A 26,692-nucleotide genomic window follows, 5' to 3' on the forward strand; every position below is an offset into this window, starting at 1 on the left:
CACACCCTCCGGTGCCCCTAGAGCGGCCCGACCTGGCCTTTCCTCACAAGCCCTGGCTCAGCGGGACAGAGAGCATCACTAGCCACGCGCCACCTCTCGTGTGCACGTAGGCTCACCGCCAGGCACACCCGGACGCCCCACACAGGGCTGCAGGGGACCCAGGTGCCCGGGAGGCAGCTGACTCGGGACACTCGGAGCCTCTCCGCAGGGACACCTCTGGGGCCCAACACCCACGGAGGGTGCACAAGCCCCCCTGAACTCAGGTGGGCCCGTGCGAGTCTGTGAATGGCATCCAGCGTCTGCTCCTGAGGCGGCCCGGGCCCCCCAGCCGCAGTGCTCACCAGGGGCGCATACTCCACATCATCCCCCAGCAGCCCCGTATCGTTGAGGGTGTATTTGGCCTTCTTCTGCACAGCGTCCACTGGCCCCTTCTCCACCTGATGCTTGATGGCCTTGAAAAGCTTATACAGGGGCTCGCCGGCACTGTCCTGGAGAGCAAAGGGCAGCTCAGCCACGGGTGAGACTGGAGATGCCCCCCGGGCAGGTGGATGTTTGGGGGGAGGTCGGGGAGAACACCACCTCACTCCTGCCCCGACCCTGGCCAGGCCGCTTAAACCCACCTTGAGGTACTGGTATAGGCAGATAGACATCCAATTGGACAGCATCCTTTCCACCACCGTCTCGGACCTGAAGGTACGAAGAGATGTTTCCTGAGGGTTCCCTTACTGCCCCAGGGCCCAGCCGGCTCCCCCAGGCACCCACACACCCCTATCCAGGCCCTGGGTCCCTGACAGAAAGCCAGGGGCGCCACCCCTGCCGTCCCTCCGCTCTCCCTACCTGCACCGGCTACATCTGCTGACAAACTGGATACTGGACTCAGCCGGTGCCACCCCACGACCCTCCACCCCCACCTCCCACCTGGCGCCCACCCCCCCCCCCCCACCTGCGCAGCATCGGCTTGGGGTTCTTGGCCACCACGTACTGGCCCACCTCCCGCCTCTCCCCCGCACACACCTGCGCAGCATCGGCTTGGGGTTCTTGGCCACCATGTACTAGCCCACCTCCCGCCTCTCCCCATCCTCCACCTGCGCAGCATCGGCTTGGGGTTCTCGGCCACCACGTACTGGCCCACCTCCCGCCTCTCCCCCCCCCCACCTGCGCAGCATCGGGTTGGGGTTCTTGGCCACCACGTACTGGCCCACCTCCCGCCTCTCCCCCGCACACACCTGAGCAGCATTGGCTTGGGGTTCTTGGCCACCAGGTACTGGCCCACCTCCCGCCTCTCCCCCCCCCCACCTGCGCAGCATCGGCTTGGGGTTCTTGGCCACCACGTACTGGCCCACCTCCCGCCTCTCCCCCGCACACACCTGAGCAGCATTGGCTTGGGGTTCTTGGCCACCAGGTACTGGCCCACCTCCCGCCTCTCCCCCCCCCACCTGCGCAGCATCGGCTTGGGGTTCTTGGCCACCACGTACTGGCCCACCTCCCGCCTCTCCCCCCCCCCCACCTGCGCAGCATCGGGTTGGGGTTCTTGGCCACCACGTACTGGCCCACCTCCCGCCTCTCCCCCGCACACACCTGAGCAGCATTGGCTTGGGGTTCTTGGCCACCAGGTACTGGCCCACCTCCCGCCTCTCCCCCCCCCCGACCTGCGCAGCATCGGCTTGGGGTTCTTGGCCACCACGTACTGGCCCACCTCCCGCCTCTCCCCCGCACACACCTGAGCAGCATTGGCTTGGGGTTCTTGGCCACCAGGTACTGGCCCACCTCCCGCCTCTCCCCCCCCACCTGCGCAGCATCGGCTTGGGGTTCTTGGCCACCACGTACTGGCCCACCTCCCGCCTCTCCCCCCCCCCACCCGCGCAGCATCGGCTTGGGGTTCTTGGCCACCACGTACTGGCCCACCTCCCGCCTCTCCCCCGCACACACCTGAGCAGCATTGGCTTGGGGTTCTTGGCCACCAGGTACTGGCCCACCTCCCGCCTCTCCCCCCTCCGACCTGCGCAGCATCGGCTTGGGGTTCTTGGCCACCACGTACTGGCCCACCTCCCGCCTCTCCCCCCCCCCCCCACCTGCGCAGCATCGGCTTGGGGTTCTCGGCCACCACGTACTGGCCCACCTCCCGCCTCTCCCCCGCACACACCTGCGCAGCATCAGCTTGGGGTTCTTGGCCACCACGTACTGCTCCATGAGCTCCAGGAACAGCGTGCGCATGATGTCCGTGTAGTACTCCAGCTTCCCGTGCAGCGCCACCGTCAGCAGGGACGCGAAATAGACCTTGGCGCGGGCTGAGAACTCCCGCTGGCTCTCCAGGGTGTGGATGAACTGCGAGGGCCACCAGCCGGAGACCGCCTGAGCACTTTGGCCCCGGCACCCGCCAGCAGCCGAGGCTCCGGCTGTCCCCCTCTCCTCCCCGCCGACCCTGCCCTGCAGCCCTGGCCCCACTCACAGTGACCAGGAAGGACTTGCTGTTTAGCAGGTTGGAGAACTGGTAGAGGGCCTGCTCCACCACTGGGCGCCGTGACTCGGGGATGTCCAGCCTGCCCGTGATCATCACGTCCTTGTCGCCGTCCTTGGAGGGCAGGAAGAAGACGCGGTCGGTGTAGGTCTTGTAGTCCAGCACGGGGATGCCCGCCTCATGCACGTCGTTGGTCTGGTCCTCCATCTCGATCATCAGGTCTGGGGGCGGGGGGCACGGTGAGGCGTCCCGGCCACGAGCCGCAGGCCACCCTGCCCACCTCTGCCTCTCCGGATGCAGCCTCTTCCAAGGCCATCCTCCCTGGCCTTCCAGCCCCCAAGAGGTCTCGGCAGCGGGCTCCCAGGGCAGCCCGAGGATCCCGCTGCCCCTAGCAGGCAGCCCTACCTGTGAACTCCTTCTTACAACGGTCCCGCACGCTCTCCTCCAGGCCCTCCAGCTGGGACTTGATCTTCTCGTACTCGCGCTCTGCCTGTTGGCTCTTCCTCCTGGGGGCACAGGGAGGTTCCTGGGACCTGGTGGCCCTGAGCCTGTGTGTTGTGTTGGGTGTGTGGCCAGAGGGGCAGAGGCAGGAGTGGGCGGGGCTCACCAGTAGCAGTAGACGGACACGACGATGACGGCCACCATGGGCACGATGACCAGCGGCAGGATGAGGTTGAGTGGCACATCACTCACCCTCGTGTCATACTCCACACGGCCCAACACCCACTCTCGGGAGCCAAACTTCACCTGTATTGTGGACAGGTGTGGCTTCGCAAGGACCCGTGGCTGCCCAGCCTGCCCTCCTGCCCTCCCTCTGTCACCACCCCTCGCCCAGCCCGGCACCCGGCCAACCCGCACGCACGATGAACTCAGGCAGGTTGTGTGTCGTGTCTCGCTTCTGCCGCCGCTTGGGCGGGGGCTGCACCTCGGGGGGCTCGCAGTACAGGTCCGTCTCGGTCAGCGTCTTCATGATGCAGCGCTCAGCGCCCACGAAGGCCTCGGCCTCGTGAAGCGTCATCGCCTTGTTCAGATTAGTGCCCTGGGGGTTGGTGGGGGGACGGAGGTCACAGTCACCGGGAGGGCGTCAGGGCCGTGGAGTTGGGGCCGCCTCCCCCGCCGACCCCGGGCTGTGGCCAGTCCTCACCCGGGCATGGATGAGCTTGTTGACCTGCTTCTTGACGCCCCCCGTGAAGTTCTCAAAGGTGGGGTCAGCCACGTACTCAAAGGCACCGGCCTCGGTCCTGAGCAAGGCGCGGTGCCCGTCCATCTGGATGAGCGCCGTGAGATTGTAGGCCTCGGGCTCCTCGGGGACCGCCGGCGACAGGAAGACCACTTTGGAGTCGTTGTGGAACATGTACTCCGTGCCCACAACCTGTAGGCCGAGGCCGGGCCGTCAGGCCACGTGGCACAGGCCCCATCCCTACCCTGCACTTCCCGGGGGCCCACGTTGGAGCCGAGTCCCCAGCCAGTACCGGGACTGACCGTCGTGGGCTGCAGAGGTCCGGCCTCCCGCCTCCGCCGCCAGGACTGCAAGGGCTCAGCGATGACCACCATGGCGAATCTCTGGATCAGGCTGAAGCCTTGCCCCGTGACGTTGATGCTACGGCCACCGCTGGGGACGGGAGGTGGGCAGTGCCTGAGTGGGCACAGCTCGGCAAGCCAGCTCTGGAGGGGGTGCCCTGCAAAGCTGTGCCCCCAGCAGCTCCCCCTCCCCTCTGGGGGGAGGGCAGGGCCCAGAGTCCCTGGACCCAGCGTGCAGTCAGTTATGGGTGCAGGTCTGTGTGAACGAGTGCTTGCTGCGAGGTTGAGCTCAGAGCACATGACCATGGGCACTGCTGCTGCCTGTCGGGAGCGGGGCGGGGGGCCGTGGGGCCTGCCCCTCTGGGTTTCTAGGAGGAAGCTGATCTGGGGGCACCCAGACCAGCCCTAAGACATCCTCCAAAGCCTAAGTGGCGGAGAAAGCCTGGGAAGTAGCCGAAAGGGGTGGGGTGTGGTGTGTGTGTTGGGGGGGGGGGGTCCCATGGCTGGCGGTGGAAGCGGGGGGCACCATGACCCCTCAGGGAGGAGGGAGGGAGGCCACACCTGACGAAGCTTCGCAGCGGTTCAAAGGCCCGTAGCACTGGATTCTCGCGGTAGGTGAAGACAACACCAGGGCTGGGCACACGGGAGCCCCCGTAGTAAATCTCTAGGGGCAGCTCCCCCAGAGCTGCCTGCGGGCCAGTGACGCACTGCAGCTGGGCCCCAAACTGTGTCCTGGGGGTGGAAATTGCTAATGAGTGAACTCGGCTCCAGGACCAACCCCAGCCCCAGGCCAGTGGGGCAACAGATCAGGCTGGCTCCACGGCCCTCTCCAGGGCAGACGCCAGGTCACAGCCAGAGAGCCCCAACCCCACCCCCAGGACCAGGGCAGACCACAGATTCACCAGCCTGCAGGTGACACCCACACTTTACAAGGGACGTCATTGAGGGTCACCCGCACGTCTTCCTCAGAGCCTGTGTCTAGGTGGGTGCCATTGATGGTCAGCGTGGTGCCGCCTGCCTGTGGCCCCTGCTTTGGTTCCACACTGAGGGGCTGGGGCTGCTACAAGAGTGACAGGTGCATTCGGGTCAGGGTTGGGGCGGTGGAGACCTGACTGCGTCAACTGTTGTCAGAGCTCTGCCCCACCCCGTGTCAACACGCAGCCCCCGACGGTCCAGAGGTCAGCAGCAACAGCCACATCCCACTCACGTCTGTCCCAGACTGCAAGACCCACGCAGGTCCCGGGGCCAGGCGTTACCTGGTAGGTGAACAGGACGTGGGGCGGCGAATGACCAAGCTTCCCATTGACATCCACGACGACACCGGCCGTGATGGGCATCTTTGCAGCGTCGATAGTGCACACGATCCTGGGAGAGTAACAGACGAGGTGGGACACTCTCGAGCCCCTCCCCACACGTCCGTGGCCGTGCAAGTCCCGTCCTCCTCCTCATCCACCTGGTCGCCTGGCCCCCCAGGCCAGGACAGCACGGGCTTCAGGTCGTCCACTCACCGGGTGGACACAGAGTAGCGCTCTGGCTCAAAGACGCAGTTCTGCTCGGCCACGGTGATCCTCTTGACGTCATCCGCTCTGACCCCCAAATTGGACCCAAGGATAGTGATGCGAATGCCCCCGCCCAGCGGGCCCGTTTCAGGATGGATCTGGAATCGGCAGAGCCCAGCTTGACCCGGCAGCGGGGCGAGGCTGGCGTGCGCGGGGGCCGGGGCCAGGCTGGAGCTCCCCCCTCCCCGCCCCCCCACAGGCACAAGGGCTCACCCTGGTGATGACGGGCGGCGGGCACTCGGAGGTGGCGTTGCTGCACAGAGCCTCGTACACGCACCTGCTCTGCCCGCCACACCACACACACTTGTACACGGGGTCGGCGGCCAGGCACAGGCTGCAGTCGCTCCGGCCAAAGGAACAGTTGTAGAGAGTGACTGTGGGGACAGCAGCCGGTGGTCAGGGACTGCCCTGCCCCCCTAGCCCCTCTAGCCCCAGCTGCCCGATCCCTACCCTGGAGTTTGCTATCCACGTTCTTGCCGTAGGACTTGACGTACAGGTGCAAGGGCAGCGTCTCGTTGGCGTCATGGGACAGCTGGGGGAACACGCAGGGACAGGCTGCACTCCCTGAGCCCACCCAAACCCAAGGGTGACCACGAGGGCCCGTGTGGTCCCCTCACGGCCGAGAGGCAGCGGGAAGCTGGAGCCTCAGAGATACAAAGGGTCACTCTGATTGCACGGCGTCGGCAGGGACAGAGACACTCTAAGGCCACACACGAACGGCTGGCCACCCCCTGTGCACCCCCACCCCCAGGGCCCTTCCTCGGAATCCAGCAGCTGGGCCTGCCTGGGGAGCCGCACCTTTGGTGTCCGAAAGAAGAAGGTTCCTGGTTCCTGTGTGCTCACCGGCTCCTCAAACTTGAGCAGGTCACTACCCACGTACAGAGAGGAACCCTGCAAGGCAGTCTGGTCAGGAACCCCAGACGGGCCCCCCTGCCCTACCCGCCCCTCCCTGAGCCCAGTGTTCACAGCGCTGGTGCCCTCTCTGTGCCCCACAACCAGCAGTCGGGCGCTTCCTGCCCCACCGAGCCCTCGGCTGCTCCCAACCACGGCCCTGCTCCCTTCTCACCAAGTGACACCCCAGCTGCCCAGCCACTCAGCTCCTGAAACTCAAACCTCGCTGTCTCCTGCTCCTGCCTATGTTTCCAAGGCCCACAGGAATGTACCCCCGTCCTACTGGACCTCTCCACCTTCTTCTGTCCCCAAATATATGTAGAGCGCCTCCCTCACTGGCTGGGTCCCGAGCCAGGGGAAGCTTGAATGCAGACCAGGCACTTTGACTTTGGTTTTGCAGGGAAAGGGCTCTGAAGAAGCCCCGCAGGCACTCTACCAGCCCCCAAGGCCCCCGAAGGGCCCCCAGGCCAGCACCCCACAAGCCCCCCTCCACCTTCACTGTGTCCAGGTTCTTGCCCTGGAAGGTCACGTCCGTCTCGTGGTTCATGGGGATGACCAGCGGGCTGGGGTTCAGGAACTGGGGGCAGCTGTCCTCCTGGAGAGAACAGGGCTGGTCGGGTGCTGCCTGGCTGTGGCTGGGCCACCCAGCTCCCGCGAGGTGCTCCCGGCGCCTCACCATGTGGGCGGGGACGATGCCGGCCTCGGGGTTGGGGGAGGCCTCCCGACACTCGTGGTAGCGCAGATCCCACTGGCAGGTCCAGCGGTTGCTTGAGCAGGAGATACACCTGGGGGAGAGGGCGGTGAGGGACGCGGGGCCCCCAGCAGAGGCGGGGCAGGCACACGGGGCCAGTGAGACACTCACGGCAGGTTCTCGGCCAGGCTCATGGCCTCCCGGCAGTCATAGAAGGGATACAGGTGAGAGGTGAGGAAGATGCTGCCGCGTCTGAAGAGCAGTTGGATGTTTACGGCCACGTGGTCTGTGGATGGCACCCGAGGACGGCATCAGGCAGGGGCCTCAGAGCTCTGGGCCCGGCTGGCACGGTGGGGGCGCGGCGGCCCAGCCAGAAGCAGAGGCCGAGGGAGGAGATCCCAGCTGTGAGCTGGCGGGGGGGGGCCTTGCAGGGGCTGGCCCACTGACGTCGTTTGGGCTCAGCCAGGCCTGCCAGCGTTATCGGATCTCGGCTCCTGGGCCAGCTCCCGGGGCTGGGTCCAAGTTGCTCCCCAGGGGCCTGTGCTGCTGAACCCTCTCTCTGTCCCAACAGGCACTGAGGGCCATGGTTCCTGGCCGACGTCTGGGTCCCTGACATGTCACTGTGTGGCCCCCGCCTTCACTAGCAAGCCATCCTCCGCTGGCCCACACTCAGAGCCCTGCAGCGGGGAGTGGGGGCCGACAGTGCGTGGTCCCCGCGCACACGGCTCAGGAAGCCCAGAATCAGCACCGCAAGCCTCCCCCTCCATCCTGCACCCCTGGGACTGCAGGCCCCCGTGACCCCACGGCACGCAGAAGGGAGAGTGAAGTGCCCACTCTAGTCACCGGACGGGGGCCTCACCTTGGCCAGGCGGCGTGCCAGGAATGCTACTCGGGGAGTTGCATATGATGGCGTCACCTTCCACACGGGCCGGGTGTGGTGGTGAGTCACCAAAGAGACACAGCAGTTCGTCGTCCTCACTCAGGGCCGGGAGGGGGCTGACAGACAGCTGCACCTGGGGAAAGGACGTGGGCTCACGCCAGGACCCCTCCGCCCGCCCAGCCTTGGGGCACCACGGCCCTGTCCTCAGGCGGGAGTACGATAATACCAGGCTGGCTCTTCACGTTGTCCCCAAGAGCCCCAGGCCAGTGGAAGCCCCACCTCTGCCCAACACCGACCCCCTATCCCGCCCCTACCACGCACCTCGCCCTGGGCCCGGCGGCTCATGTTCTGTGGCTGGGCCCCAGTGATGGCTACGCAGGACTCGTCACGGCTCCACAGCCAGTGGCCGTGCTCCTCAGCCCGTGGGCACTCGGCCCTCCTGGTGCATCTACAGGGACCGGGGGGGGAGGGGGGGGGGGCCTCAGTCCTGGCACCAGCCAGCCACACCCCATGCCCCCAGCGCAGGGCTGAGACTCCTGGTCTCCCGGGCACTCACCGTCCCTCGACGACACACCAGCCGCAGTAGGGGTCCTGGGAGCTGTGGCACTGTGTGCAGGTCGTGTAGCTCAGACACTCCTGCACGGGAAGCCGGAACACCTGGGCCAGCAGGGCAGTGAGGGGGACTACTGCAGTCACGGGCGACCGGCCAGCAGCCACAAGCACCTGTCTCTTGGGCCCTGGACTTTCCTGAGACCACAGGCTGGATCCCACCCTTATCTTTGAGCCTAAAAGCCTGATACTAACTCAAGGCTCACCGACAAGCGTCCAGGAACAGCTGCCCTCCAGACTCTGAATGACCCTGTCCAGTGGCTACAGCTGGCCCAGGCGATACGGAGTCCAGGAAACCATGGGGATCCAAGCTATGGAGCCTCCCTATGCCAGTTCAGGCCCTTTAACTCCGCACCCCGAGAGAGGCGCCTGGCCAACCTCGGTGCTCCCGAAGGGCTCTTCTTATACTGCGGGCCCGGCCCATGTCCCCCGCCGCCCAAGCTCACAGGGCTGCACGGGGTCCCTTGCCACCCTGCCCACCCTTGGAGGGGGCCCACTCAGAGCACCGACTTGTCCCTTCCATCAGAATGGGCTCAGGGCAGGGCCGCAGACAGGGAAGGCGCCGGAGAGACACGGGATCAGGACGCTGCCAGGAGCCCCTCCCGCCCCCCTCCGCACCTCCCTCCACACCGCCTGTCCCGAGGGCCCGGACCAGCAGGGCCCCTTCCCTAGGGGCTCCACAGGCCCACCTTGTCCTGGGTCAGAGCGTAAAGACTGGCCAGGTCTGCAGACAGCACCAGGTCCCGCTGGATCCTCTTACTGATCTCCACGAGGATGGAGCCGTACTCCGAGGAGCTGCCATCCGGGGCAAGGTACACCTGTGGGCACGAGGGCAGGTGCATGAAGATGGGGGGCCTTGTGCAGACGGCCCCCGCCAGAAGCTGCCCTGCCCCAGCCCCAGGCCCCACCTTGAGGACCCGGCCATCTGAGGTGCCCAGGAAGGCAACAGTGTGGCCATTCTCCGCGGTCACCATCACGGCTGTCAGGTTCAGGCCTCCACGCTGCAGCACGGCTGTGGCTGTGAGTCCGTCTCTGCTGCCCAGCGGGTAAGGCAGGTGCTCAGAGCCACACGGGAAGCTCTCACTGGCGCCCTGTGGACCACAGCGTCAGCGCTGGGCACAGACCCCCTCGCGCTGGAGTTGTCTCCCTGCGAGGGCTCCCAGCACATGTGCCCCCCCCCACCCCCCCCCCCCCCCAGGAACAAGCGCCATGCCAGCAGGGACGTGTCACTGCCGCACGCCCCTGGCAGGGGACGGAGCGAGTGATCAGACACGTGGAAAAAAAAGGCGGCACCCGACCAGAGCGACGCCTCGCACACGCACCCTCACGAGCTGGCGGGACGCGGACACACCGACAAGCCCCACATACCAGCCCGTGGCCTCCACACTGGATCTCGCCGTGGAAGGGCTTGTAGAAGGTGTCACGGCCCGCCTCCCGGGTGCCCGTGTAGCAGGCGTTGCGGCTGGCCTCCATCTTGGCGTGCACCTCGTCCAGGGGGAACAGGCAGAGGCCCGCACGGGGTCCCCCGCCGCTCCGGCCGTCCCTGCTGAAGACCGCGTACAGCACTCTGTCGGCGCTCGGCACACCCACGGAGGCCGCCAAGCAGGTGCCGAAGGCCGGGGCCTGGGGGTCGGCGGGGTCGAGGCACCGCAGGTCTGTCTCCAGGTAGGAGTAGTAGAAGGGGTCTTGCTTGCACATTCGCGCCAGCAGCGTGCGGTTGCGGGGCGGGTGCTTGTCCTGCTGGTTGAAGACGAAGAAAACGTAGAGGCCGTCCTCGAAGGCGGCCACGAACTGCTGCGTGTTGGTGGACAGGTAGCCGGCCTTGTAGGTGGCGTGGTCCGTGTAGGCCTCGAAGGCCTCCCTGCCCTCGGTCCGGTCCAGCAGGCGGGTGCTCACGATGATGCCGTTGTCATGGGGCCCGTTGCCCTTGCCCACGAACAGAACCCTCTCGCCACCGGGGCTCGTGGCACTCACCAGCCCCACCGTGGCCACACTCTCGTCGTTGCTGGCCACGAAGGACTTCTCGCCGCTACCGTCCTCATAGAAGAGACGCACAGAGATGTTGCTCAGAGCACGCAGGGCGCAGATGCCCTTGAAGAGGCTGCCGCACTCGATGAGGCGCTTCCCGGGAGGGTCGAGCAGCAGCAGCTGGTTGACGTTGTCGGTCAGCACGGCCTCGTGGCACTGGCTCGCCTCGATGGGGGGCGTACACTTCTTGTTGTCCAGGGCCGGGCCCGTGGCCGCCTGCTGCTCCAGCTGGAGTCTGGCACTCAGCTGGTAGAGCGCGTTCACCGCCCCCACGTACACCACGCCCGAGGCCTCATCCACAACCAGGTGGTTCAGCTCCGTCTCGCTTCGGAAGAAGTCCAGCTTTCGGGGCCGCAGGCCCGCACTTGTGCCCACGAGGCCCAGGAGGGCCAGGGCCCAGAGCTGCAGAGACATCGCCCCCGGCACCCTGTGGGAAGAGACAAGGGTCAGGGGAGCCCCAGCCCGGAGGATCCACCTGCGCACGGGAAGCCCCCGCGTCACGGGCCCCTCCAGATCCCGCCCGAAAAAGCGGAACAAGGCCAGAGAGAGTCAGGGCTGTGCAGCATACCCCGAGAGCGCCCGGTCGCTTCTCTGCCTTCCCTGTGTCCGGGCAGGCACGCCTGCCCGCCTCCTCTCAAAGGAGACGGTCTCCCGGACCGTCTCCAAAGTTTCCCCTATAACGCAAACTAACGAGCAGGGTCCAGCCACCAGCACTGTGTGCTCCGGGCAGGGTGAGGCAGCCCCTGCACGACTGTGCCCCGACCTCCACCTCCAGGTTCTCAAAGCGCCCCCTCCAGGAAGTCTCTCAGGCACTCACGCACGTGCCCTCCCCCAACCCGAGGACCCCAGAGCGCCAGGCCACGAGCCCTGCCAAGTGCCGCACACGGGCATCTGACAGCAAATAAGGAGAAAAGGAGCTGGAACCAACTGTGATCGATGAAGGCACACACTTTTTTTTAAGTTTATTGTTTTTTCAGTCATCTCTACACCCAGCGTGAGGCTCAAATACACACAGACCGAGTCGCACACTCTTCCGAACGAGCCAGCCTGGCACACGCTTATCCACATTTGCCCACCCCTGCCTCCCCACCCACCTCCCCTCCAGAACCAGCAGAGGCGCCAGCCACACTCCACCCACCCTGCCCATGCCCTCCCGAGGACAGACACACTCAGAGACGCTGGGACGAGTTTCCAGACACCACCAGCTCTCCGAGGTGGGGACACTCGGAGGCGGCAGTGGGGTGTGTGCTGCCCTCACGGCCAGGGCAGGCCGAGTCGGTGCGCAGGTGTCTCTGAGCACATTCCTGCACATACACAGGCCTATGCCCCCATCGACGTGTAGAAGTGTCCCCAGATTAGGGGACCTAGAACGCACATGGTTCTCCCTCCCCACCTCAGGGACACAGGGATCTCGGGGAAACTCAAGCCCCTCTGCCTCTAGGCCTCTTCCATGTTGGGAGAGTCCCATATGCCCCGCCCTGGAGACCCTGCTCTATCCTGGTCAGAATCCCCTGTACCGTCCTCTGCCGGCTCCCTCACAAACTGCCCTCTCTGGATGCATGCTGGGGCCCTTGCCCTCGAATCCACTGGAACCTTCCCTGAGGGCACCTGTGCCTGGCATGACACCTAGAGCAGTCCTGCCCATGCCACATGCGTTGAGTGGAGCCAGACCCAGATGGCGGAAGGCAATGAGGGGCCCAGGCCCCCCGTCTCCCAGACGCCCATACAGCCTACTCCTGCACGGTCCCAGACGCCCGTACCGCCTACCCCCGCATGAGGGGCCCAGTCTACCCCTGCACAGGCAAAGGTGGCTGCTCTTACACACCACACACCTGGATATGCTGGTACTCCTCTGAGAAACAATGACTTTTCCAACACCCTGACTTGCCCTGTGTCCTGTCCGTCTCTTCCAAGAAGGCAGAAAGGGATCTGCTCTGCTCCTTGGCCAGGGGAGACGTGGCTCTGGAGCGCTGGCTTTGTGCAAAGCTGTGCTTACTAGAATAAGTTGGCTTTTTCGCATGGAACCCGTGATTCTGCCATCAAGCTAACTTCCTTCTCTGCTTGGGCCGCTAGGAAACCCCTGACCAGGCTGTGGCTGCTCTCCATCCCCCCTGCAACCCTCTGTTCTGAGTAACCGCAGCCTTCCTCAAATGTCTTGAGGAAGTAAAACCAAGAAGCAACCGACTGACAAAACCGTCTCTCCCTCAGAATCACTGCAAGGCTTGGGAAGACACCACCTCTCTGGGGCAGCCACTGCCTCTGAGAACCCCCACCTGGTACTGACAAGGGAAGTTCTCGCCTGGCCCCTGGCAACCCCAGATGCCCTCCTCACCGGCCACCGGAAGAGAAAACACCCACGGGTGAGCTGGAGGGGGTCCACAGGGGGAGACTGCAGGGACTTAGGAACCAGCCCCTGGTTGCTGGGGGCAGAAGGCTGGGTAGTACCAGGGAGAGGTGAAGGTGGTTCAGGGCAGGGCTGTAGAAGAGCCAGGGTGACCCCTGATAAGGGTAGCTAGACTGGGGAGACTTTAGTCAGTTAGGATGTCACAAGCCCTTGAGGTCATCCCACTGAATGGCAGGGGGTCCCCCCCAGCACAGACTCCTCTCTGGTCTCAGCTGCCCATCTGTGGGGAGAGGAGATCAGGGTTTGGGAGATGCCCCGGACTCTGAGACCACACAGACCCAGGCGCACCAAGAGGCCCTGAACGCTTGGGCACCAGCTGGCACGGTCACTGCCGCTGGTCCCTCCCTCCCTCCCTCCCCGGGAAGGAAAGGGCCTGGGCTGGAGGACCCGCCCCCTCGCCCCTCCCCCGCCCCCACGCTTAGGGCCCAGTCTGGGCTCAAAGTCCACTCAGTGGCGCCGGCTAGGGCGCGGGCCAGGGTGAGGGCCAGGGCCAGGGCGAGGGTGAGGGCGAGGGCGGACTTCCTAGCCCCTCAGTCTCGTTGCCAGGCTGGCCCTCCCCCACCTGGCTCCCCGCTCACCCGGAGTCCCGCTCACCCGGCTCACCCGGAGTCCCGGAGTCCCGGAGTCCCGGAGCCCCTGGCCCCGCTTGGCTCCCACCCGCCGCCTGCCGGAGCCCGGAATGAATGGAATGTTCCCGGGGCCCAGGGAGGGACTGCGGGCGGGCGGGGGTGGGGCGTGGGGGCGGGCCCGGAGCCCAGGCCACCCTGGCAGCAGTCCGGATGGATTCGCCCCACGTGGACCCAAGGAGCCCAGGGCCCCTCTACTGGTCTGGACCAGGGCTTGAACACTTAGCTGACCAAGTGGGGGAGCTCTGGGGCACCCCTGTTGTGAAAAAGCTTGACTCAAACCCCAGCCCCTCCCTCAGCCCTGCTAACTCACAGCCTTGGGGGGACCCAAGAGGCAGAGGGGTCACAGTGCACAAAAAGAATGCTCCGGTCTCTCTCCGGTTCACATCCATTTGACTAGTCCATTAGGGCAGGAGCCCAGCCCTGCCCTCTGCCCCAGGGCCCTGCCAGGTCTGGGACACCATACCTGCTCAGTAGCACTGTGAGTCACCAAGGAGAGCTGGGCCAGACCCAGGCTCCCTGCCCCAGGACCCCTCTGGGCGGTGGGCAAAGTGAGGCTTAAATCCCAGAGCTGCAAACTTACCCCCCACCCATACCAAGCCCAGGTCACCTGGGGTGGTAGGAGGGACTTGGGTCACACTCCAGAGGCCGCAGCTCCCCTCCACTTCCCGGCCAAACAAAGCCTCAGGTGACCTGCCAGGCCAGGTCCCGGAGCAAAGGGTGACCCACCTGACCAGGGAGCTCAGGCCACTGTTGAGGAGGCACCAGGCACAGCCAGCAAAGCTTCCTGTGGCTAGTGTTCCTGGAACGGGCGCTTCCTGTTTTGCAGAGAGCCCCAGGACCCCTGGCTCACCGGGGCTGCCGGGGATTTCCTCAAGGGCATCAGACGGCCTCCTTCCTGGCTAGGGTCCAGAGGTGCACTTCCAAAAAGTTGCACAAACTCCGGCCTGTTGTTGGCCCAGAAAATGTCTGGACGGGCACTCCTCCCCCAAGCCCAAATTCCCAGCCTCAGTGCTCAGAACCCAGCCCCCTGCCAGTCTCACTGAAGAGCCCACCCTCCCAAGGAAAGCTTGATCTCAGAGAACTGGGGCGGGGGGGGGTATGTGTGCTGGCAGTGGCCCCCACAGGCAGGACACTTGGGTCTGCGCAGATGTGTGCACACTGGGCTCAGCCAGACCGGGGCCTCAAGGTCACCCCCCCACCCCCACCCGCCCCGTGGTCAGTAGAAAGCGCATCTAACCCCATTGCCTTCCCCAGGTGGGGCCCAGCCCCCACTCACCGAGGCTCCCGTAGTCCAGCTCAGTGTCTGCTCTGGGCCAGCATCAAGATTCTCTAGGAAGCAAAGGAGCAACAGTGGTCTCACCACAAGCCTGGCCCGACTGCACCAGTTTCCTCTGCTCCGTGTCTGGGGGGCGGGGAGCGGCTCAAGGGGTCCCACCTGGCCCTTGCTATCCTGGCACAGGAGACCCCAACCTCCTCTGCTTCCTCCACCCTGCTCCCAGCACACCCGGCCCTCAGATGCCAGCCTCCAGGCCCCCAGTGCATAAACACCCATTTGGTCGTCCCAGAATACAAGCCTGACACATCCCTCTTTCTGTTCAAAAGAAGCCGGGGAAAACAGGGGCAGGGAACAGCTTTCTTTCATTATAAGTCTGTCGGTATCATCTGCTTTTTTTTTTTTTTTTTTTTTTTTTTTTTGCCTTTTAAAACTAGGTACTTATATTACCTCGATTAAAATATAAATTACTTTCTGAAAAATGAGCATACCCACTTACTACGAATTAGTAGAATACAAATTCTACTTACTAGCTGTGTGACTTTGGTCAATTACTTCCCTTTGCCTCATTTCCTCACCTGTAAAATGGAGTCACAGTGAACTCCCCCGGGAGTTTGTAAGGGCCAAATGATTCATTCATGAAAACCCTGGGCAGACCAGTTACACTGTAGCACTCAGCAGTGCTACTGCCTCCTACCACCTTGGATAAATAGCCACGTGTGTCCACGGGGGAGACACGTTCAAGGATACTTCTCAGCATGGTTGATTACCAAGAAAATGTGGCAACCACCCAGCATCCAACCAGAGGACCCCCAAAAAACAACCATGCCGACGCACATGGGTGGTCCATGCTGAATCCCACGGAGCCCAGACAGGACAGTGATGGCTGTGGCACAGGACTCCAGGTGCCTTCATGGGTGTGTATACGGGTGTGGGTTTAAGTGCTGAGTTCTAGAAGCCTTCGTTCAAACTGAAAATAGGGGCACCTGGGTGGCTCTGTCGGTCAGGCATCCAACTCTTGGTTTCAACTCAGATCATGATCTCCTGGTTCGTGGGACTGAGCCCCATATCAGGCTCCTCACTGACAGCACAGAGCCTGCTTGGGATTCTCTCCCTCTCTCAAAATAAATAAACTCAAAAAAGAAACCTGAAAACAGTAGTAAGGCCTGGGGGCAGGAAGGAGGGAATTGGGATAGCAAAGTAACTTCCTTTGCCAATTTTTGAAAAATTTTTACAAGAATATATTTGCATATCGTCTAGATAAAAAGAGGTATGTACCTAATAATAATGGTTGCCGCCCCCCAGCTCACCCCCTGCAGCTCCACTCTACCTTAGGATATGGCTTTCTGGGTCAACCATCTCTCCTGGCCAATCCCCGCCGCGCCCCCCCCCCCCCCCATCCAAGGTTCAGCCACTCCTGCTTGGCCCTTTGGCTCCCAAACTGGCTGCCCCACCCCCAGCACTGTGCCTTCAGCACCTGCTCCATAAGGACCAGCCCCCCCCCCCCCCCCATCCACCCTGGTCACCATCTACCTGCATCCTGGAGGGCAAGACCCAGGGCGGGACCTATGGCAGGTCCAAGGGGAACTGGAAGGGGCAAGGAGGGCAAGGGCTGCAGGCACTTGGGCACAGGGTCTCCCAGCCCCTGGCTGAGGGGCTCAGGGCTCTGGGCACAGGGATGAGGGATGTCCTTTTGCCACAGGCCCTAAAGGCAGCCTTTGTGTAAGGAGCAAAGGCCACTCCACAGACCAATGTAGGGGCCAAACCACAGGGCGTCAGCACCATGCAGTCTCATGAGAAAGCTGGGGCGAGCCTGGACCGGAGGCCGTGGTCGGCACAGGTGCAAACCACACTGGGGCCCACAGCACACAGACTGCAGTTCATGCCGACCTGCCACCTTGAAGGGACAGCATGCCAGCCTCCAGGTGCCCCATGCCTGTTCCCTCCCCCAGCACGGCGTGCCCTGGAGTCCCCAGCCCCCAGGCAGGGTGTGTGTGCATGTGTGTGTGTGTGTGTGTGTGTCTGTCTGTGTGCTGCAGGCAAAGCCAAAGGAGGCTGGTCTCTTCCAAGGGACACCTTCTTCCTGGGCCCACACAGGCACACAACCCCCTCCAGAGACCTGTCCCGAGTGACCCACTGATGATGCTGGGTCCTCCTCTCACACCGGCCCAGAGGCAACCCAGTGACTTCTCCCCCCAACAACCGGCTGCTCCAGCCAAAACTTCCTGCACAATGAAACCTGGACCCCTCCCCTTCCTCAGACACCGGGCCTGGGGCCCATCCTAACTCGAGGTCAGCTCTCTCTCGACTACCCAATCCTGCTCCAGTCTCCCTCTTGTCCATCCTTCCCCCAAAGCCTCCTGCTCTCGGGAGGGAGCACCCACGGGCCACTGAGGCTGTGGCCAGCCCTCCACCACAGTCACACACGCCAAACACTGCTGCACAGAGGGGCCTCAAGGGCAGAACTCTGGAGCCAGACTTTTGGGTTCAAACCCCAGCTCTGTCGATTTCCGCGCTTAGGTTGTGTGGGTTGTTCACAAAGCCACACGGTGCCTCAGCGTCCCCATGTGGAATGGGAGTAATAACAGCATCGATCTCCGTGAGCTGCCATGAAGTGTAACCATGTCCACGTGTGGAAATCCTCACGTGTGTGTGTACAGCGAAGGTGGTTGATGTCACCCTGTCCCTGCTCTGCTGTCCCACACCCCACCCAGAAAACTCCTACCCCTCCCTCAGAGTCTTGAGACACCCACCCTGACCCTGCAGGTCACTCACTCATCCCTAAGGTCTGTGGGTCTCCATTGATGGGCCTTCCCTGAGCAAATCTGAGCACAGGAGCTGGCCAGGCAGGCACCTGTGGGCCTGAGCCCAGGGAACTGGGCAGGCGGAGGCATCCCAGAGTGGGGGGCTGAAAACACAGATGCCCTGCAGGGGCAGGAGACAGGCGCTGCCCAGGGAGCCCCCACCTGTCCTCCACACCTCAGCCTGAGCAGGAAGCAGTGGTCCCCTCCCAGATGGGTCCCTGTACTGTCTGTCTTCAGGCTCCAGCTTCCTCTAACCCAGGGCCACCAGGCCCCCAGCAGGGACAGAAATGCACCCCCACCGAGGAAGGGCAGAGGCCTGGCTCCAGACTAGACCCGGGAGCTGGGGCCTCTCTGGCCCTTCCCCCCCCCACCCCCACCCGAGGGAAGCCTCTGCCTGGGGTATGCGCCAGAGGTGGGGGTTCTTTCCAGGTCGCTATTCTCTAGTAAATACAGACTGAGTGATCTCTTAATGCTAAAATCAAACCAATAACAAGCATCCGGGCCGGTGAAGTGGGGTCCAGCTTGGGGGCTGTCTTCGGCCACGCCAGCCAGCCTGTAGTTCAGGAAGAGAACCCCGATGGGGCTGGGAAGGGATAAGGGGGCAGAAGAGGTGCCCAGGGACCAAGACAAGGACTAAGGTGCAGGCAGACACAGAAAGGGATGATTCTGGGGAAGGCGCAGGGCCAGGTGGGGACAGACGCAGCTCACCCCACCCCAGCGACCGTGAGCGGAGGCCCCTAGCAGCCCCCCCACCTTGGGCGGGGAGCCAGCCTCCAGGCGGCCAGGCGCCACGTGAGAAGCCAGGGAGTCGCCCCTCCCCCGCCGGGCAGCTGGCAGCCAGGGGACCGGGCCTCAACTCTCCCGACGAAAATGCAAATCTGCAATTAGCCGGGAGCGTTAAACAAATCAGAGGAAACAAAACAGGCCGAAACGCCGGCAAATCGCCGGCAAATCCGAGCCTCGGCTGTTTTCAAAACAAGCGCGAGGGAGGGGCGCGATTGGGGGGAGAGGGGGGCGCTCCTGCCCGGGAGGGGTCGGTTCCCCTCGGTCCCGCGCGCCCAACCCCCCCCCCCCTCCCCTTGGTGACCCGGGTCAGAGTTCCGCTGGGCGGTGGGGGCCGCCCCGGCCGCGTTCCCGCGGGACCCAGCCGGGTGCAGAGAGCGGAGGGTGCGGGGCGGGTACCCGGGGACGCGGCGGAGGACGAGCCGGGCCCCGGTGCCGGCCAGAGGCGACCTCGGCGCCGCCCCCCCGCCCCACGCGCCTCACCGGGGACCCCAGGGCGCGCCGGCGGGTCGGAGCCCGACCTCCAGTAACAATGACAGCGGCGGCGGTCACGTGGGCACAGGGAACCGTCGCCACCGAGCGCTCACCTGGCGCCAGGCTCGGCCCCGCGCTCGACTGCCCATTACCTGCCTTAGTCCTCCGGGCCCAGCGGGTCGGTCCCAGGGCTCGGCCACCCCCTTCGCTGCCGGCCGGCCACGCACCACCTGGGCCCCAGCGGCAGCTGGCATGACCCCGACCCCGCCGAAGGCTGAGCTCTCCCAACACAAGCACCTAGGGCAGGGGTGGGGCGGGGCGGGGCCCTAGGGACAGATTGACGTCGCAGCCTGAGACTTGCGTCAGCGCCACCAGAGCCTCCCACAGGACCCCTGCTCCCCCAGGTCCCTCCCACCTGCCTCGACTGTGGGGCCAGGTTGCCCAAACCCAGCCTCGGCCTCGTTGGGGGGACTAGTTTGCATCCTGAAGTCTGGACTCTGGGTCCCAGCATGAAGTCAGCCCTGGCTGGTGGCAGTGAGCAGTCACAGGCCCCAAACTAAATCTAAGGAGAGTGTGCCCAGGGAAACCCCAGCCCCTTGTGACCCCACGGTGCTCCCCCGCAAGCCTCCCACTCAAGCTTCTGATGCTGTGTCCGCCCGAGTGCACGCAAGTCTTCTCTCAGCAACCCCTCCTGAGACCTGAGGTCACTGTCACCAGGGTATCTGCATCTAGCCCTCACCCTCAGGTGCCTCATGAGCTGGCCCAACCAAGCCCGGGAGTGTGTGCTCCAGCCCCTCCCTGTCTGCCCCTTGTGGGTGCCCACGTACACCAGGGTCCACACGCTGCTGGCAATCAGGCCACTCTTCCGTCCCACTCACTGCCTAACCCTGGGGGGCACCTGGGGGGCTCAGTCGGCTAAGCTGAGTTGGACTCTTGATTTCGGCTCCAGTCACGATCTCACAGTTCTGAGTTTGAGCCCCATATCGGGCTCTGTGCTGACAGCATGGAGCCTGCATGGGATTCTCTCTCTCTGCCTCTCAAAAGAAAGAGAGAGAGAAAGAGAGAAAGAGAGAAAGAGAGAAAGAGAGAAAGAGAGAGAGAAAGAAAGAAAGAAAGAAAGAAAGAAAGAAAGGAAGAAAGGGAAAGAAATAGCTGAGAACACAGTAAAATAAATTATCCTGCAGGGACCCTGCCTGCAGGCAGTGGCCTCCTGGGACAGAGGTAGGATTTGTTAGGTTCTGATGCTGACCACCCGCCGCCCCCACCGCTGCTGTAAGACCTGTCCCTTCCACCCTAACCACCCCTCCTGGGTCCTAGCCACCACTGTGTCACACCAGGACGTGCTCGGGCCCCACACAGGTCTCCTCACTCTGGCCTCACCCCCAGGTTCCTCCTCTGCACAGCAGTTCTGCATCAGAACGCTCCACAGCTCAACACCCTCCACTCACATCCCTGTGCTCCTGGGAAACCCCAACCTGGACCCACTGGCCTGTCCTATCTGCTCAGCCCAAAGCCCCTGACAGCTTCCTGTGTGCCGGGGACCCAGGAACGAGTCGGCACAGTGGCCTCAGTCAATACTTAAATGGATGACAAGGATGGGCCTGGCCCTTAGGTCCTGAGATAACCTCCCCAGTGGGTAGCCTATGGTCTAATTGAGGGAGACGACGCGGGGGTGAGAGATGGGCAGGGGCCAGCTGAGGGTGCAGGGCCTCCAGCCACCACCCAGGGAAGGGCAGTTCAGACAGCTGCAGAAGGGGGCCCTGTAGCTGAGTCCCCGAGCCCCCACATCCAAGCTAGGAGAGGCTAAGGGCAGTCCTGTGGGCACTTGGGCCTCAGTGGCAGGCGGGAACCACCGGTTCTCATGTTTGGCCTCCCTGCACACCAGCACCTCCCTGCCTGCCTGCCTCACCATCTCCCCTCTGCAGGCTCACCTCACAGCTGACTGGATGCTGCAGGCCACGACAGCCTGAGGCTCACGGCAGCTGCACATGGCCCAAGACCAGCCCCCACCCAGAGCCCCCTTCCTGGGCCGCGTGCAGGAGGCGGGAGTGGGCGTGGGGGGCGGACGGGTGAGGGCCTGAGCAAGTGAGGAGCAAGCAAGGCCTATAATCTCCCCATCAGTCTGTCAGCGCCTCGGCGGTCACCCCAGCCCCGCCTCCTCTATCACTACGGAACCCCACAATTAGCCTGGGGCACTGTGCCAAGCCGGCAAACCAGCCACCGCTCACACACGTGACCACACATGTGCAGGCACACACGTCTGTGATGCCAGCAGGGGTCCTTCCCCAACACCCACACAGCATCCCCAGGACAAAGAGCCCGTGGGAAGTTCCCCAGACCTGGGCTCTTGGGCTGTGAGAGGCTGTGTGTGGGAAGGGTCTTGGGCAGGCCCAGCACTGGCTTAGCCCAGGATGCCCAGAGGGGCCAAGAGGGATGGCAGAGCTGGGCAGGCCTAGAGCTGGCCTCCAGGGTGGGACCATGTGCAGGAAAGGTGGGGGCAGCCCCATACACAGAAAGGGCTAGAATCCACATGCGGCCCAGAGCCCCGACCTCTTACTGGCCTTCAAACCCACCGCTTTATACCTGGGCCCCCATACCACCCAGGTCACCCCCATGCTGCCCAACTGCCCCCTCGCGGCCTCTGAACCACACAAGTGCCACAGGCTCCCTTGCACCAGACCTCTGCCCAGCATACTTCCTCCCAGCAGGGAGAACACCCTCTTCCCCTGTCACCCATGCTGCCTGCTATGGCCTTTCAGGACCCCAGACCTGCCTCAGCTTGGGGCTGGTATGCCGGGAGGGGAGCCAGTACACCCCCCAGTAAGGCCCAGGGTCTACATAGGTGGCATGCTGGCTCAGGGGACACAGGCCAGAGGAGAAGGCCAACACCCCTGCCCGGCTGCTCTGTTGACACAGATGGCCTCCTGAAAGACTGACATCAACCCTGATTCTCTTTCTTGCTTTTCCTGAGGAGGGGCCAGGGGTTTGGTCCCTGCACCAGAAAGCGATGTGTCCAGGGCCACGCTGATGGCAGAGCTAAGGCCAGAACCCAGGCTGCACCCAAAAGGCTTCCCTCTCCTTCCCCACAGCACTCGGGCCAGGACCCGCCTACCACAAGGATGGGGAACTGGTGGGCATCATGCCATCTGAGGACAAGGATGTGGGCACTGAGCCAGGCCCTGCGCCCAGATGCCCCCGATCCCAGCCCAGGGCGAGACCCTCCTGTGCCCAGCACACTGACATACCAGGCACTCAGGTGGACTAGCCCCCAGCCACAGCGGGAGGGAGCAGTGAGTGATCCAGTCTCTACGCCTGAAAGGTTGGGTGGGGAGACCACAGAGAGTAACAAAGTGGGAAAGAGAACCCCAGCTCCAGGTCCGGGCCCGCCCTGGGGGTGTCCCCACGAACGGCCCCCGTTGCCACCCATGGCTGCGTCAGGCTCCCTCCAGAGCCCAGGTCCAGTCACTGTCACAAGAGTGTGAATCAACCACAGAGCTGAAGAACGCAGACCCACTTGGGTGGGACCTGGAGGCAGGGCAGCAGAGGCCAGGCCCAGCCCTTCAAATGCTCTGGCCGAGATGAGGCAGGGTGAGCTGTGTGCTGGCCTGGTTCAGGGGCCGCCAGGGGAGGCCAGGACAGGGCAGCGTTCTTGCCTGGGTAGCTGAAGGGGCCGAGGTCCTCCTATCGTTGGGCAGAGAGAAGCAGAGCCTGTCAGATGTGAAACCATGGAGGGGAAGGGAGTGCAAGGACCACGGAGAGAAAAGGGAAGCACTGGTGCAGGGCCCCCCCACAAGTCCCCCCACCCACCAGTCAATTACAGGCCACTGATCCCGCCCTCTCGGCCTGTAATTTGAGTCCAAAGAAAATTAGCTGCAGGCCGGCCCCACCCCACCCCACCCCACAGCCCCACCCCAAACACAAACTCCCACTAGGCTCCGGTGCAGGGACTCTGCCCAGCCCCCACCCTCAGCAAGGAACCCGCCCCCAGTGAACCTGCGACTACTTCAGAGGTTGGGGCTGGAGGGACACTGCAGCCCCCCCAACTGGTCACACGTGGGCTTCGGTTCCCGGAGGTCTGATCCGCTCACCTCCTCCTCCACCCTCTGGTCCCCAGCCTTACCAGGACCAGACCCGAGTCCAAGGCAGGCTCTGGACACAGGAGCCTCCTCGGACAGGGGAGAAAAGCTTATGTCCCCACCCACGAGCACCTGTTGCTGCAGCAAGGACTGAGGCAAGTGACCAGGAGACAGCCCTCAGTGGCAGAGGGCATCACACCTCAGCGTGGCCCTGCTCAGATCTGAGAAGGGGCGAAATGGGAGGGTGCTGGAACCCACAGCCTCTCCCCCGGTGCACCCACACCCACACCCAACGTCCCAGGGGGATCATTGGCTCTGGCCCCAGGATGTGGGGACAAGGCAGTGGACAGGATGCCATGTTCCCAGAGTGGTTTTGGTCTTGGGATGGCTCAAGTGCCTGCAACCGTGCCCTCTTGGGAAAGATAGGCATAAGCCATATGGACCCCTCCCCAGGCTGCCAGCCCACCCCAGTGCTTTCCAACCCAATCTCTTCTGCCCCACTTGCCTGGGCTAGGGCCAGGACCCTGGGCTTCCTGCTCTGTGCCCAAGCTGCCAGCTCTGTGTCTCCAATGGGGTCCCCACAGGGGCTGCTGAGCACAGGGCTTGTGGGCACACTCAGGCACAGAGCCAGGGGGCCCACACAGCAGAGGCAGCGCCCCAGAGAGCTCCTCATTCATGAATGGCTCATATCTCTTCACCTGGGGAACCCCTCACCTGCAGGCTGGGCTGTCAGAAGGGCTTCGAGGGGGCTGTGCATCAGTCAGCGGCTGGTCAGTGGGTCTTGGGGGGCGGGGACAGGGAGGTGGCCTGAGGGCCAGCCGGAGAAGACCCCTGTGCAGCACCCTAAGCAGCCTAAGTCATGCCCCTACCTGCTCCTCGTCATCCCTGGGAAGCACCAGGTGTGAGTAACCCAAGGTGTGTCCCTGAACCCAGCTCTGGAGAGTGGCCTCAGAGGCCTTCAGGCCACGGTGCGAAGCCTTCTGGGGCCGAAGGGGGTCCCCCGGCTGGGCCCCTCCCCCAAGCCCTTGAGGACAGGATCTGGGGCTCCTCCAGCCCTGTGGCCTCCCTCGGAGGGGCCTGGGTCGGCTCCAGGCTGGCTAGGCAGGGCCTGCAATCTCCAACCCGAGGGTGACGCATCCCCTCCCACCCCGCCCCCGACCGGTCTGAGCAGCCTCAGGAGGCGGCGGAGCTGCCCAGACTAGCCCGTCCCTCCCTCCCGGGGCTCTCAACCCTCAGCCCCGGAAGTGGATCCCTCGGCAGGGCTGCGGCCTCCCCCCTTGGGTGGCTGGACACGGCTGGATAATCCAAAATAATTCCTTCTTGGCAGGCAGCCGGCGGGGGAGGGGGGACTCACATTCCAAACCCTTGTTTTTCTCGGTAACCTCCCTCCCCTCCTGGGGCAAGGAACCCCTGGCCAAACCTCAGGCCCTCCTTGAGGGGCCCACCCCTTAGACCAAGGTGGGCACCCACAGGGACACGGTGGGAAGAGGTGGTAGGTTCACATCTGTGGAGACCACCTGTTTGTCCTTAATCTCCTCTGGGAATTCCTGAAAGCTGACATGCCACAAAAAATAGCCAGCAGGCCCAGCCAGGCCAATGCTTGACCTTCCCTCCTAGGGACCCTCTCCTCAGGGCAGAGGGATGGCCGCTCCTGCGAGCTGTCCAACTTTCAGACTCTCAGACGGCCTCTCCCGGACACGTCAGGGTAACATCTGGGCATGGGCCGACCCGCACCGCTCCGCTCTCACAGGGCCCAGCCCCGGGTTTGGGGAGGGCACAGGGGCTTAAGCTGGACATGGAAGAGAGGGCTCTCCACAGCAGGCATGCGCTAGAAAATCCTCCAAGGTCCAGGATATTCCACTAGCTTTGGGGCCCTGCTTCACGCCCCCGCCCCCGTCCTGTCCACTGCCACAGGCAGAGGGGACAGATGGACCCCTTCCTTCCTTTTCCAAGCTGCTGGGAAGAGAAGCCTTCGTGACGTGGCAGGAAACTCCGGGGCCCTTGAGCTCAGGGACCCCAGAAATCTGCCAATCAGCCTGAGCACAGAGGGGTGGGGAGAAGCCCATCCTGGAGGGCTTCCCGCAGGAGGAAGCAGCAGAAATGTAGGGTCAGAGGGTGAAGGGAGGGCCCAGGGACTGGGTATGCTCCCCCCCCCCCCCCCCCCACAGTCTGAGATTTTCTCAGTAATAAACACTATTCCAATCAAGCACACCAGGAGCGGCCTTAGCAGGCCCTGTGGAGACGCAAGCAGGCCCAGGGCCACCAGGACTCGTCAGGTACCCCGGGTCGGTGCTAAGCTGCCCTTAGTCCCAAGACAGAACGCTTGCTCCCAACCTTCTTGCCGGGGCCAAGCACAGACCAGGGGGCTCACAGGGTGGTCCCAGCCGAAGCCCTCCTCAAAAGCAGCCCCAGCGGGTGTGTGGGGAAAGGTTGGGGGGGGGGGGGGGGAGCGGGTAGCCAAGCCCTGACTGCCGGTCACTCCCCTGGGGAAGCCTGAGCTGAGACACCCCGGAACTGCTGCCGGAGTGGGGGCAGGTGGCTGGGGGTCCCGAGCTCTTGCACAACAGGGACAACTGCAGCCCTGCCCACGGATCTCAGTGGCTGGAGAGGTGGGAGGCCTGGGAGGGGAGGGAGGGTCCGGAACCAGAAAGGGTCCGAGCGGTCCAGAGGGCGCGGCGCCCGGCTGGGGGCCCTCGGCCGGGCCAAGCCCGCTCGCCCCCGGCGCCGCGGGCCTCCCCGGCCACCTGGAAGAGCCGAGGACACACGGACGGCGGCCGAGGCCCGATCGCCCTCCGCGGAGCCGCGGCTGCCCCGGGTCCCCGCGCCCAGGGCGCGCAGGCTGGGACAGGGCGGCGCTAACGGCGAAGCCCCCCGACCCGCGCGGGCGCACCGTGGGCCCTTACCCCCACCGCGATACCTGCACGTCCGCCGCCGAGGCTCGATGGCGCCCGGGCCGCGATCGGCGCTGCGCTCCGGCCCGCGCGGCTGCCATGGAGACGGGCCTTTGTGTGGCCGAGGAGGGGCCGGAGCGCGCGGGAGCAGCGGCCCCGCCCCCGACGGGGAGAGGGGGAGGGCGGGGAGAGCGGGGTGGAAGAGGGACAGGGAGGAGGCGGAGGAGGGGGAGGAGGGAGGGGCGGGGAGGAGGACGAGGGCAAGGGGAGGAGAGAGGGGCGGGAAGGGGGGGAGGAGGAGGGAGGAGGAGGGAGGAGGAGGGAGGGCGGGCCCGGAGGGCCCCGCCCCCCGCCCCCCGCCCTCGCCGCGAGTACCCGGTACCCCGAACCCGTGCCCGCAGCCAGTGCGCCGCAGCGCAGGGTAGGTTAGGCAGCGTTCGAGCCCCGGTTCACTGCAGGCAGAGTGCGCCCCCCACCCACCGCCTGGCACCACCCTGGGAGGGCCCGGGTTCACCCGGGAGCTCAGGCCTCAGCGCTAGGGGAGCGCTCCGAGCCACCCGACACGTCTGAACCCCTCTCGGTTGACTCCGAAGCGGGTTCGGCACTAGTACCGTCACCTCAGATGGGGGTCGGGCCGGCCACACCCCTGCTCTCCCCGGGGGGCGGGGAGGCCTGCGCCTTGACCAGTTCTCTGGAGCCTCAGCCCCCCGAGTCTCTCAGG

The 26,692-nt window shown here is 64.4% G+C and overlaps 1 protein-coding gene across 4 annotated transcripts in view; it reads right to left on the bottom strand.

The window, feature by feature from the left end:
- Positions 1–26,085, bottom strand: part of PLXNB2 (plexin B2) — a 29,793-nt gene extending 3,708 nt beyond the window's left edge. For 2 of the 4 annotated variants that reach the window (XM_042948217.1, XM_042948214.1), the window contains exons 1-27: positions 25,998–26,085; positions 14,947–14,999; positions 9,978–11,064; positions 9,518–9,700; positions 9,299–9,427; positions 8,557–8,657; positions 8,322–8,448; positions 7,980–8,133; positions 7,292–7,406; positions 7,106–7,214; positions 6,923–7,024; positions 6,337–6,429; positions 5,989–6,070; positions 5,752–5,912; positions 5,488–5,636; positions 5,236–5,344; positions 4,903–5,039; positions 4,541–4,711; positions 3,941–4,070; positions 3,603–3,830; positions 3,321–3,497; positions 3,066–3,205; positions 2,864–2,964; positions 2,450–2,679; positions 2,144–2,325; positions 621–687; positions 342–488 (exon numbers count right to left, since the gene is read on the bottom strand). In XM_042948217.1, coding sequence (XP_042804151.1) covers positions 342–488; positions 621–687; positions 2,144–2,325; positions 2,450–2,679; positions 2,864–2,964; positions 3,066–3,205; positions 3,321–3,497; positions 3,603–3,830; positions 3,941–4,070; positions 4,541–4,711; positions 4,903–5,039; positions 5,236–5,344; positions 5,488–5,636; positions 5,752–5,912; positions 5,989–6,070; positions 6,337–6,429; positions 6,923–7,024; positions 7,106–7,214; positions 7,292–7,406; positions 7,980–8,133; positions 8,322–8,448; positions 8,557–8,657; positions 9,299–9,427; positions 9,518–9,700; positions 9,978–11,051 — 4,398 coding nt within the window. In that variant the 5' untranslated portion in view covers positions 11,052–11,064; positions 14,947–14,999; positions 25,998–26,085. Of the gene's footprint in view, positions 1–341; positions 489–620; positions 688–2,143; positions 2,326–2,449; positions 2,680–2,863; positions 2,965–3,065; positions 3,206–3,320; positions 3,498–3,602; positions 3,831–3,940; positions 4,071–4,540; positions 4,712–4,902; positions 5,040–5,235; positions 5,345–5,487; positions 5,637–5,751; positions 5,913–5,988; positions 6,071–6,336; positions 6,430–6,922; positions 7,025–7,105; positions 7,215–7,291; positions 7,407–7,979; positions 8,134–8,321; positions 8,449–8,556; positions 8,658–9,298; positions 9,428–9,517; positions 9,701–9,977; positions 11,065–14,946; positions 15,000–19,156; positions 19,268–25,997 lie in introns of those variants that run through there. The other 2 variants (XM_042948215.1, XM_042948216.1) reach the window with 2 other exon arrangements.
- Between the last annotated feature and the right edge of the window lie 607 nt (positions 26,086–26,692).

The sequence above is a fragment of the Panthera leo genome, chromosome B4 (genome assembly GCF_018350215.1).
Source record: "Panthera leo isolate Ple1 chromosome B4, P.leo_Ple1_pat1.1, whole genome shotgun sequence".
Lineage (NCBI taxonomy): Eukaryota > Metazoa > Chordata > Mammalia > Carnivora > Felidae > Panthera > Panthera leo.